General features: G+C 45.8%; 1 protein-coding gene across 1 annotated transcript in view; it reads left to right on the forward strand.

Annotated features, from left to right (window-relative positions):
- The window catches only part of Pi4ka (phosphatidylinositol 4-kinase alpha), a 124,458-nt gene that overhangs the window by 92,980 nt on the left and 18,881 nt on the right, over positions 1-12,597 (forward strand). Inside the window, exons 29-35 of the mRNA XM_055610278.1 lie at positions 1,103-1,222; positions 2,949-3,041; positions 4,101-4,257; positions 4,510-4,637; positions 9,023-9,181; positions 9,396-9,547; positions 11,258-11,365. Of these exons, the coding sequence (XP_055466253.1) occupies positions 1,103-1,222; positions 2,949-3,041; positions 4,101-4,257; positions 4,510-4,637; positions 9,023-9,181; positions 9,396-9,547; positions 11,258-11,365 (917 nt within the window). The remainder of the gene's footprint in view (positions 1-1,102; positions 1,223-2,948; positions 3,042-4,100; positions 4,258-4,509; positions 4,638-9,022; positions 9,182-9,395; positions 9,548-11,257; positions 11,366-12,597) is intronic.

The following is a 12,597-nucleotide window of genomic DNA, read 5'->3' on the forward strand; positions in this document are numbered from 1 at the left end:
GAAAGAAAGAATGGAAAGAAGGAAGGAAGGGAAAGGAGGAAGGAAGAAGGGAAGGAAGGAAAGGGAGGGAAGGAAGGAAGGAAGGGAGAAGGAGAGAAGGAAAAAGGAAGGAAGGAAAGAAAGAATGGAAAGAAGGAAGGAAGGGAAAGGGAGGAAGGAAAAAGGAAGAAGGGAAGGAAGGAAGGAAGGAAGGAAGAAAGAAAGAAAGAGAAAGAAAGAAAGAAAGAAAGAAAGAAAGAAAGAAAGAAAGAAAGAAAGAAAGAAAGAAAGAAAGAAAGAAAGAAAGAAAATAATGAGCCATATCATACCCTGGTCCTTCTTTCTGCTTCCCCAGTAGTCCATCCCTTCTGAATCTCTGACTTCATTCAGCTCTCACTGACCAGCTTCACTGACTGCTCCTCCTCTCCCCAGTCTTAGCCATCTCAAGTTTTCCCTCCTCAGTGCCCACCACAGTGGTCCAGTCTTAGTAGCAAATCTGATCTAGTTTTTAAATTTAACTATTACTTAGTCCCAGTCATTGTACAGTCTGATCCATAGATGGATCAGAAATTCTAAAAACAATTGGCAGTATTGTGTGTGTTTATATGCCTTCTCCTGTTCCTGTAGTTATGAGAATATGTCATCCCAAGAAAAAGAATCCTCCTTTTCCTCTTGGTCTGCCATGTATCCCTTTGTCCTGATGTCCTTTTGCTAGCCAAACAGCATGCTCAGAGACTTGTTCTGGGTTCCCAGTGTCCATTGCCCACCTCCCTCTGTAGCACAGTACTATACTACTGTAGCAGAATGGAGATATGCACATGACCTCCATATGGCCTGCATGCTCACAGCAGGCCTGGGGTTTTACAGACTGTTTTTCAGCAGCTGGCAGAGCACTTGCCAGTCAAGAATGGTCCTCATGACATAGCCTGCCAACTGTGTGACAGCCACTCAGAGCTCAGGGCCTCGTCCTCATTTATAAATGAAAAGGCTTGACTCACTGATGGTCCCACAGCTGGCAAGTCAGGACAGACCATGCACTGAAACCTGGTATCTGATCTGATGCTATATACTTCTAGGGTTTTCCTTTCTGTTAAGTGAAGTAACTTGTTTCCTCCCGTTTCAGGAATATCTGAACAAACATCAGAACTGGGTGTCAGGACTGTCTCAGCACACAGGATTGGCCATGGCCACTGAAAGCATCCTTCACTTTGCTGGCTACAACAAGCAGAACACAACTCTTGGAGTATGTGCAAATGTCCTATGTTAACAGTGAGCCCCTAATTTGTGAGAGCAATATTATAGGGTGAAGGACTCAGCCTATATGTAGATTTTCATGAAAGACCTCTCAGCACCCGTAATATCCTACATATCCCTGGCTTACATGGGGTATCTGTTGGCAGATGGGAATTGATGAGGGTCTAAAAGCGGTACCCATCCATACAGACATTTCAGTATTGTGCTTAAGTTTTGAAATATATCAATTTTTGAAGGTAAGACTTGATACATTAATGAAATCTGAGTTTCTAGGGTCTATAAAGAGGAAAGAAACTGCCTTCTCAGACACTCACAGCTCTACACTGCCATCTTCTTCAACTCAGGCCAAGCCTGCATTTGTGGCTTTGATGTTGAAAGGGATTTCAGGATTAACCAGTAGAGCTGAAGCAGCTGCATCAAAGTTGGTTTGAGACTGTGTCTCACTATGCAGCCCTGGGTATTAAAGAGGCTCTCAGAAGAAAGCAAGACAAATCCATGTGCGGATACAGGCTCCTCAAGGCACTGGCGTCCTGGTGACCCTCGGGTTATATCTCAAAGGATTGCTGAGAAACTTCTGTCCTTGCTCTCTCACTGTGAGATGGGGGAGGTGGCTCCAGATGTCTTGAGTAGAATTATAATATGAAAAGGTAAACCAGCAGCTCCTGGGGCTGGTAGTCTCTGCTGAATCTCAGAAAACTTCAGGTTCGTGGCTGGGAAAGGCGAAGGTCCTCAAGCAGCTGTTAGCACACTGTGCTAGAATCTTTGCACTGTTGCTGGCAAATGCTTCACAAGATCCCAGGGTGAAGGGCTTCTCTTCCCCTTCTTTTGTTTCCAAGATTTTTTCTACCTTACTGTCCTGCCTCAGGATCGGGGGCCCCAGCCTTGAGCTCTGCACAACTTGAAGAACATATATTAGTAGAAGGCAGGCCTTAAAGGCAACTGCTCTTTTCTAGGCACTGACCAGCAGGCTTGCAAGGAGTCTGTTTTGCTGGAAAGATTTCCTTCATCTTTTTCCTAGAAAGTTATAGGTTATAAGTAAGAAGACACTTGTGTTTTTGTTGCTGCTGCTGTTGTTTTGGGTTTTTTGTTTTTTTGTTTTTTAGAGTGCTATGTAGACCAGGCTGGCCTCAAACTCAAAGAGGTCACCTGCCTCTGCTTCCCAAGTGCTGGAGTTAAAGGCATGTGCCACCATGTCCAGCTGAGTGGACTATCATAAGTAGGAAAAGGTGCTTTCTGTTCTGTGTTGATGGTTGGTTGTACTTGAGATCCTGGCTAAGGCACCTCTGTTGTATGAAAGCAAAGGAGACTTTATAGTCCCCAACTTCACATTCTTGCAGTGACATCTCTCATCATACACATAGGTGAAGACCAGAGTTATTTATGGTCTGGTGTTAGTTATAGGTGGTGGCACATACCTTTAATCCTAGCACTTGGAAGGTAGAGGTAAGCAGATTTCTGAATTTGAGGCCAACCTGGTGTACAGTGTAAGTTCCAGGACAGCCAGGGCTATACAGAGAAACTCTGTCTCAAAAATATAATAATTAAATTTTTCTATAAGTCTGTAGACAGTGTTCCTGGATGATTGGTTAAGTTAGCTTGCAAGCGCTGAAGACTGAGTAGTCTTTGCATCAGAGCTTGACTTCTTTCCTGGACTTTGGTTAAACATAAGAAAAAGATGATATTTCAACTAAACAACTTTCTATACTTGTCTATAGGCAACTCAGCTAACTGAACGGCCAGCCTGTGTGAAGAAAGATTACTCCAACTTCATGGCTTCCTTGAATTTGCGCAACCGCTATGCAGGCGAGGTACTTGTCTTGCCCTTATGTTAGAGGCTACTCTGAGCATCGAGGTGATGCTATTTAACTCTTTCACAGTGGAATATGAATGAGGGATCTGAGTGCTGTGGAGTTTACTCGTTTCAGGTGAGCGAGCAGCCTGGGTATGAGCACTCAGTGGCACCTTCCAGGGCATTTATGACAGCTGTTTAGCACCTGTAGAAAAGTGATATTGTGTAGGCACACTCAGGCATGCCAGGGCATTTTGTTAAGTGGTAGCAAATGTGTGTGGAGTGCCATGTATTCTCCTGGGAACTTGTTAATATATAAGTACCAATATTCTAGTCTTAAAGATAAAGGCTCCTGAGATTAAATTACTTGGCAAAAGTAGGCTCAGGAACATGTCTGCAGACTCCTCACTAGAACGTAATTCCTGTCGAACCCCATCACTCACCTGATTTCGGTTTTCTCTTCCACAAACTCAAATCTAGTCAACATTGAAGGTGGAGCCTGACACCTCAGAGTAGTCTGAGAACTGGTCACCTCCACGTGAACACTCTGCTTCTTGCTTAATCCAATGGCTAATCTTCTGCAGTGAGTCTTGGCAGAGTCCCTTGTTGTACTCAACTTGTGCTAACTACATGCTGAGAATTGCAGCAAGAGCTTATTCCATGTCATTTTAAATGGTACGATGGCAGCAGAAAATTTGTCTTTGGGGCATAGGTTTATTTTTTGGAAACATAGCTCCTGTATAGCCAAGAATATAAATAAGAACATTTTCTGAAAAAAATAAAGCCAGTTTTGTTGTTTGATTTATTGATTGAATCTGAAAGAAGTTTATTTATGTAGCTTGTGTTCATATGCCTTGTCCAGTGATGAGTATATATCTCTGCCTTCAAGGATCAGAGTTAGGGAAAATACCAACATACATTTTTTTTGGAGAGATGCTCAACAACAGCATCATTGACATGAGTTCTAGTTGGGACAGTGAGTCACTGGCCAGTCCTATTGTGAGCTTGGTCAACTGGTAGCCAGGGCCTAACTTCCTGGCATATTGACACAGCTCCTAATAAGTATGCTTCTTCACAGGTTTATGGAATGATTCGGTTCTCAGGTGTCACTGGCCAGCTGTCTGACCTGAACAAAATGATGGTCCAGGATCTGATTACAGCTTTGGACCACAATAATCCTCAGCATTATACACAGGCCATGTTCAAACTGACTGCAATGCTCATTAGCAGCAAAGGTAACACACAGAAGTTCCATGGAATTCTGGGTTCATTTCTATGTGAATGTTGGCTTAGAAATCCTTGATAACCTAGAATCAAAGAAAGAGCTGAAGCTGTGCTAATAGAAATTTGTTTCACCTCTGTTGAACCCCTATAAATAAAAGGCATTGTTGACCCCAGATAGTGCTGGCTCTCATGACAGCCTAGGGAAGCCACGTTCAGGCCAAGCCAAAATCAGGAGCCGTTGACTAATCTGTGTTTGATTCCAGATTGTGACCCGCAGCTCCTCCATCATCTGTGTTGGGGTCCCCTCCGGATGTTCAATGAGCATGGCATGGAGACTGCACTGGCCTGCTGGGAGTGGCTGCTGGCTGGCAAGAATGGAGTGGAAGTGCCGGTAGGACACTGACCCCACTTAGCTCTGTAAGTGGGGGGGATGAGAGAAAGGAGAGAAGCTGCCTGGCTCTGCCGTCAGTGAGTACCGTGACCCTGGACAAGCCCTTCGTTCTCATAAGCTCTGGTCTCCGGAAAGAATGTTGTGGGTGGTAAGAGGTGCAATGATGTTGGAGTGGTATTTGGAGAGCCTGTATCCCAAAGGCTCAAAATGGAAAGCAGGCTCTGTGTTGAGACTGTGGGAGCTCACTGGGAACAATTGCTTCTTGACTTTGTAATTGTGGGATCAGCCACCTTACCCAAGGGCTGTGTTTCTAGATTTACTGCTTCATGGAGGCTCCCGGCAGGATTATGCATGTTGAGTCTCCCTTTTCTGAAGATATTGGCACAGAAGCCATTTCATGTATGTACCATGTACATCTTATTACCATAGCCTGAAGACAATCTTAAGCATATTTTTATATATTTATTTATTTTATGTGTATAGTTATTTTGTCTGTACATATGTCTGTGCACCTCATGCATGCTGGTACCTGAGGAGGTCAGAAGGCAGCATCACATCCTCTGGAACTGAAGTTAGAGATGGCTAGGAGCTAACATGGGTGCATGGAACAGAACCCAGGACCCCTCCAATAGCAATGAGTGATATTAACCCTATCTGTCCTCCCCCACATCCGTGCATTATTGCTAATGTTCCTACTTGGTTTTGAGGCAAGGTCTCTCTTTCTGCTATGTCAGGCTTCCCCTCCATGCTCGCCTTCACCCTCACACAGACTCCAGCCACAGAGAATCAGAACTGATTCAGCTTCACAGGGTAGAGCAGTGCTCATGACCACTGTTGTCAACCCTCACATTGCATCTTGGACTCAAGGTGCCCTTGAATCTCTAAACTTGCAGTCTGTCTTTAAGGTGGGTGATTTGAGCCACTAAGGATCCTTAGTGGCAAGGACAGTAGAGCAGACTTCACATCGTGGCTGTCCCAGGCTGTGTGTCCTGAGAGCACCCATGGTGAGAGTCTAACTGTTCCAAGCATGGACTCCTTCACATGGGAGCTTCCTGCCTGAGCATGGTGGTGTGTAGCCTTAATCCCAGCACTTAATCCTACCCGGGCAAAGGCAGATGGATCTCTGTGAGTTCAAGGTCAGCCTGGACTAGAGAGTAAGTTCCAGGCCAGCCAAGGCTGCACAGTGAACCTTGTCTTAAAAAAAAAAAAAAAAAAAAAAAGCAAAGCAGGGCCCTCTCAGCATGGATGCCCTAACATCCCTTTTGCCTGCCAGGGCAATGTTACCTACAAAATTGCCAGCACCTCCATTCCTGGCACCACCAGTCTTCTAGTCTCTTGCCATCAAACACCATGAGCTTATTAGGTGATGAGTATCCCAGTTGGTAGGGTCCAGCACTCAGAAGACAGATCTTTGTGAGCTTGAGGCCAGCCTTGTCTGATTCCAGAATGGCCAGGGCTGTTACACAGAGAAACACTATCTTGAAAAGCAAGCAAACAAACAAACAAACAAAAAATCAAGCTAGTTATTCAAAAAGTTGAGTCAAGAAGTAAATTTGAAGACCCACTGGACTCACAGAGTTGGAAAGGGGGCTGGAGAGATGGCTCAGCAATTAAGAATATTTGCTGTTCTAACAGGGGACCTGGATTTACTTCCCAGTACCCTCAGAGCACACGGTGCTCGTGCACTTATATAGGCAAAGCATTCATACACATAGAATATTTTTTTTTAATTTGGTTGAAAATAAAAACCAGTTTGCCCAGTGCAATGGCACACACCTATAATCCCAGCACTTGCAGAGGCAGACACAAGCAGATGTCTGTGAGTTTGAGGCCAGCCTGGTCTACAAAATGTGTCCAGGACAGCCAAGGATACCTTGTCTCAAAAAACAAAACAACAACAGGAAGAAAAAAAAAACAGCTCTAGTTATATAGCTCAGCAGAAGAGCCTGTGCCTGGCATATGTGGTCCTGCGTTCAGTTCACAATACTGCAAAAAGGCCTGGGCTGAAGAGCTCCAGTTGCTTCCTATTTTGGACACTGCATTGTCTATGCTGTGCCTACCTTACACCTGTGTAGACCAGACTCTTCACAGACATTTTACTTCTCCTTTCACACTTCCTACAAACTGCCCAGAACAAATCCTACTAACTTTATCTTTTTACCTTTAAATAGATGCCGAATTTGGTCACTCCCAGCATTTCAGCTACACTTGTGGCTATGGCCTACTTTATCTCTCCTGTGACCCTAAGACAGCCCCAGTGTGTTAGTTACTTTGCTCCTGCTGTGATAAAACACCATGGCTGAAAGCAACCTGTGGAAAAAAGAATCTATTTAGGCTGATGAGTCCAGGGAGTGAGTCTGCAAGTGGCAGAGAGACATGGCAGCAGGAGAGCAGGCAGCTGAGAGCAACGAGAGCGAACTAGAAGTGGAGCAAGGCTGTAAACTGTCACAGCCCGCCCCCAGTGATGTACTTCAAAGCAAGGTCACACACCCCCACACACACAGTGGTTCCATGACATCCCCTAAACAGTGCTACCAACTGGAGACCAAGTGTTCCAAAACCTGAGCCTAGGGGGGAACATTCTCATTAAACCACCATACCCAGTGAATTAGTTACTTTTCTATTGCTGTGATAATGCACCATGACCAATGCAATGTGTAAAGGAGTTTACTGGGGGTTCATGGTTCCATAAGGACCATGATGGCAGAGCAAAGTTAGTAGGCTGCTGGAGCAGCTGAGAGCTCACATCTCAAACCCCAAGCAGGAAACAGAGTCAGCCCTAAAGGCAGAATCTTAAACTTCACAGCCCTCCTCTCCTAGTGATGCACTTCCTCCAGCAGGGCCACACCTCCTACTCTTTCCCAAGCAGCCAGTAACTGGGGATCCAGTATTCAGATGCCCAGGGCTTATGGCTATCTGCAGGACTTGTGTCCAGTGTTTCCTTTCATCCCACAGCATTCCCTGGCCACCCTGCCTAGAACACTTTCTCTCCACGCTCCATAATGCTGTTTTCTCAGGCTTTGTATGCTGTGTGTACCTTACTTCTTGGACCATACACACTTGTTTTACCCAAAGTCGGGGAGGCCCTAGCACAGAAGTGGATGTTAGACAAATGAGTGGGTGTGTGGCCTTTGCTTGGCTACTTTGTCCTGTCAGTTCTGCGGCTCCCTATACTTCCTACCGATTTGCTCCCCCCCCTTTCTGTAAAAATATACCTAACATTAAGCAGATGCCAGACTCCCAGAGAAGCCACAGGCAGGGTGTAGCTTGGTATTCTTGGGTTCCCACTTATGACAGTGCTGTCCTTAGCATGAATGACATTTTTTCTGCACCCCCATGGCCTCTCAGTGGCATCTGTGCCCTCAGGCATCAGGAGGAAAAGCAGAAGTGAGTTGCCATTTTAAAAAGAATGCCTGGGCTTTTCCTGGGACTGTTGGCTCCCATCTTGCTCTTTATTGCTCCTAAGAACCTAGGAGTCAACCCAAGGCACAGAGCATCTAAGTGAAAATGACTGTGACTGGTACTGGGTATTGAATCTACACCCTTGCAAATATGAGGCGAGCTCTGCACTGCAGTATCCCAAGCCTCTTGAGCCACTCTTGCAAGAGGGTAGGCAATAGTGCTAGAAAGGGAAACAGAGCCTGTATAAGCCATGCATTGCTGGTGCTTTCCTAGGGTCAAATGATAACTGTTCCACTTCTTCCAGGCCACTACTCTGCTTTACCTGAGCAACACTCCTACCTCCGTGCATTAAGGGCCCAGGATCAGTATGGCTAGGCCAAGGGAAGGACTCAGTTCTTGGCAATTGCAGCCTTTCTCCTTTAACTTCCTGGGCTACTCTCAACTCTGATAAGCTAATGAAGACCTACTTTTGTGGCTTGGAAACCCTACATGTGGTACTTGCCCTCCTTCACACAGGTAGTTTCCAGAATTCTTTCTGGGATTCACCAGAACAGAGCCTGCGGCGGCCTGCCCTGCATTGGTACATCACAGCTATGCTGCTGTACACCTGCCCTGCTGAGCCCATGAGTTAGGGTGAGGGTCAATCTGGATAAAATGGCTGAAGGAAACAGACCAAACACTGAAGTAGCTGCCCTGGGTCATGGGGTTATATGATACTATTTTATACGTTCCTTGCCTTCTAATTTTATTGGTATTGTTTTAGTTTGTTTGTTTCTAAAGAAGTATCTCATTTTATAGCACAAATTGTCCTGAAACTCTGTAGCACAGGCTGAACTTGAACTCATTACAGTCCCCTGCCTCAGCCTTGCAAGTGCTGGGACCACAGGCACAAGCTGGCACATGGAGCTTTATTCAGTAATTCAGAAACAAAGCAGCCACCCCTCTGCTCTCGGGTAGAGCTGACAGTTCTTTCCCACTTGCAGTTTATGCGGGAGATGGCAGGGGCCTGGCACATGACCGTAGAGCAGAAGTTTGGCCTCTTCTCTGCTGAAATGAAGGAAGCAGACCCTCTGGCAGCGTCAGAAGCAAGTCAGCCAAGACCTTGTCCCCCTGAAGTGACGCCTCACTACATCTGGATTGATGTGCGTGCCTACCTTCATGCCCTGCTGTGCTTTGTACGGTCAGCCTTGCCAGGCCTAGGGGCCGGGACCTGAGACAATGAGTGACCTCTAGGCCCCTCCTCTGGTCCTCCCTGACTCCCAGAACTCTTCCTATTAGCTGCTCTCACCAGCACTAGGATGAGACTGGCCCACCCCAGCTTACACAGTTTTTTTTTTTTTTTTAACCTTTTCCCAGTTCCTGGTACAGCGGTTTGAGATCGCCAAGTACTGTAGCTCTGACCAGGTGGAGATCTTCTCAAGCCTGCTGCAACGCTCCATGTCCCTGAACATTGGAGGAGCTAAGGGGAGCATGAACAGGCATGTGGCAGCCATCGGACCACGTTTCAAGTGAGGGCTCTATTTCTCTGGGGGCATCTGGGTATCCCATTACTAGCACGTGGGGCATGTATGTAACATAAATCATGGTATGGGTGGGTGGATGGGTCCTCTGATGTTTCTGTACAATGTAGAATAAATCCTATGGCACTGTCCATAGGATTTGTAGAAGCACTTATAGAAGACATGAGATCGTGAGCCTCTGGCTGGTTAAGAGCCTCTCCAACTGTACTCCCCTCCCCCATCCTCCAAGTACAGTCCTTCTCACTAGAACATGTCTTCTGCTGTTGTCTGTGAAGAGCCTGTGGTTAGTGCCAGTGTGCTTATCTCCCCGCGCTTGGTGGAGGCTCTTGCTTCTACCAGGCACTCTGTCTGCCTTGTCCCTGAAAGCCAGACCATGACCCCATAGCCCACTGACCCCATTCAAACTACATTTCTCCAGCCATGTACAGAGAAGGCCCAGTCCTCTTGTTTGCCTATACTTTTCCACAGTGCCATAGGAATAAGCTATTGAAAATGGATCCAGGCTACGCTGTTTCTGCTATATGTGAACACACTTGTTCCAGAGTCAATGTCACTGTCAGGCAGTGTAGCTGGGATCTGTCCCTTGAAAAGATCCCACTGCAACTGGATCCCACTTGTGGGATTTCTTGGCTTTCTACTGTGCAGAGAACTGTGTCTTACCCACCAATTTGATTCCTGATCTCCATCCCACCTCAGGGATGTAAGCTCCCTGAAGGCAGGGGCAGATCAGGGCCTTCCACCCATGCGTCACAGCACCCTGCTCAGGGCTTGGTTTAGCAGCAACCATACACCAGGAAATAATCACCCACCCTTGGATTGAATTCATAGCACTGTCCCACAGATTGCTTATGAGTCTGGGACTTTTGGCCCAGTCATAACATAATAGAGTTCATTTGCTTTTCTCTCACAAAAGTGAAGCTTGTGTTTTGTTTTGTTTTAAAAAGTCTTTCCATACTCACTTTATGCAGTGCTAGGGATAGAACTTAGGCCATCATGCATGCTAGGCAGGCACTCTACAAACTACATCCTAACCCACTCACTCAGTTCTTTACCCTACATCCTAGCCCACTCAGTTCTTTACCCAGAGGTCAGTTTTGATGTGGTATAGGCCTCACTCTTCTACAGAGGTGCTAGGCTAATGAGCTACATCTTAGAACAGGAAAAACTTTTATCTTAGCTCCTTAAACTATTTTAGCTTTATGGCTTTACTGAACAATACCTTTACCCATGCACAGATTGTTTTTTTCCAAACACACTGTAATTTTGGCACCTAAAAAACATAGGCAAGGGGATCAGGAATTCATGGATATCCGAACACTACAAAAGGGAACTGAAGGCCAGCTTGGAATATAGGAGACTTCCTCTCAAAGGGAGAGAAACAGAGCTGGGTGGTGGTGACTCACACCTTTAATCCCAGTGCTCAGGAGGCAGAGGCAGGTGGATCTCTGAGTTTAAGGCCAGACTGATCGATAGAGTAATTTTCCAGGACAGCCAAGACTACACAGAGAAACCCTGTCTCCAAAAACTAAAAAGAAAGAGAGAGAGAGAGAGAGAGAGAGAGAGAGAGAGAAAGGGAAGAACTGAGTGGCTAGTAATGTTTCTGGGCTTTATATTCAGGGGTTCTGGGATTTGCTTAGGGGACCACACCCCTTGAGGCTCAGCTCTTGACCAGGGCTCCAACCTGTGGCTCTCTCCCAGACTGCTGACCCTGGGGCTGTCCCTCCTGCATGCTGATGTGGTTCCAAATGCAACCATTCGAAACGTGCTTCGAGAGAAGATATACTCAACAGCCTTTGACTATTTCAGGTATTACCTCAAGTTAATGTGCATGTGCCTAGACGTAGCCTCACCCCAACTAGTCTCACCTTTGTTCCCCAGGAAATAACTTACATAAGGACATAGTTTGTCTGGTTCATGCTTACCCTCTCTTTCATTAGGCCTTGTATGGCTAGATTGGAATAGCCTCAGCCATGTGTACTCAGAACCAGGTACCCAATGGAATACATACAGATTTTCCCTTGACTTTAATTAATTTAAGAGATTAGGGGCAGAGGCTTATAAGCCCTAATCCTGAGGCTTTTCAGGTAGTTAATAGTTCCTGGAAGACATAGATATACTTTCTTCAGTGGTTTTGTAACTAATTAATTGCCCATGTTGCTGTAATAACCCATTGCCCCTGCTTTTCTTAGCAACCATAACTAAACTCGCTGTGTCAAAACAAAGATTTAAAAGTAGTAGAGCAAGGACAGGGAGCAAGCCTGGAGAAATGGCTCAATAGTAAGAGTACTCACTTCTTTCCCAGAGGCTTTCCCCTTCAGTCCCCCCCACACACACCTCATTTCAGATGATATAACAACCTGTAACTCTTAAGTTTTAGTCTTGGTTTTATTTGTCTAAAGTAAGAGCAGCCAGGTAGTGGCATACACCTGTAGTCCCAGTTGTGTTTGAGGCTTTAATCCCAGCACTCAGGAGCAGAGGCAGGTGGACCTCTGAGTTCGATGCCAGCCTGTCCTACAGAGTGAGTTCCAGGACAGCCAGGGCTACACAGAAACCCTGTCTCAAAAAAAAAAAAAAAAAAAAAAAAAAATGCACTTAAAAAATAATTCCCAGTATGGTGGTAAATGCCTTTAATCCCAGCACTTAGAAGACAGGGGCAAGCAGATCTCTGAATTGGAGGTCTATAGAGCAAGTTCCAGGACAACCAGGGCTACACAGAGAAACCCCATCTCCAGGAAAAAAAATAGATTAAATGCATACCATTTACTTTTCCTGGTACTATAAATGATTGCTACACAAAACCCTGCAAACATCAGCTGTGTGAGCCTTTGCAGATGTAGGCTGTACGGTTGCATGTGGACAACTATGTTGTCATCTGCCACAGCATACACTCACCAGAAGCTGTGTGAGCCAGGCATGGTGGTACATGCCTACAATCTGATCGATCTAGAGGCTGGGAGCTGGGAGAGTCATGATTAAGGCCACCCTATATACGTGTGTGTGTGTGTGTGTGTGTGTGTGTGTGTGTGTGTGTGTGTGTG

This window comes from Psammomys obesus, unplaced genomic scaffold (genome assembly GCF_907164565.1).
Source record: "Psammomys obesus unplaced genomic scaffold, mPsaObe1.curated_primary_1811, whole genome shotgun sequence".
Taxonomy (NCBI): domain Eukaryota; kingdom Metazoa; phylum Chordata; class Mammalia; order Rodentia; family Muridae; genus Psammomys; species Psammomys obesus.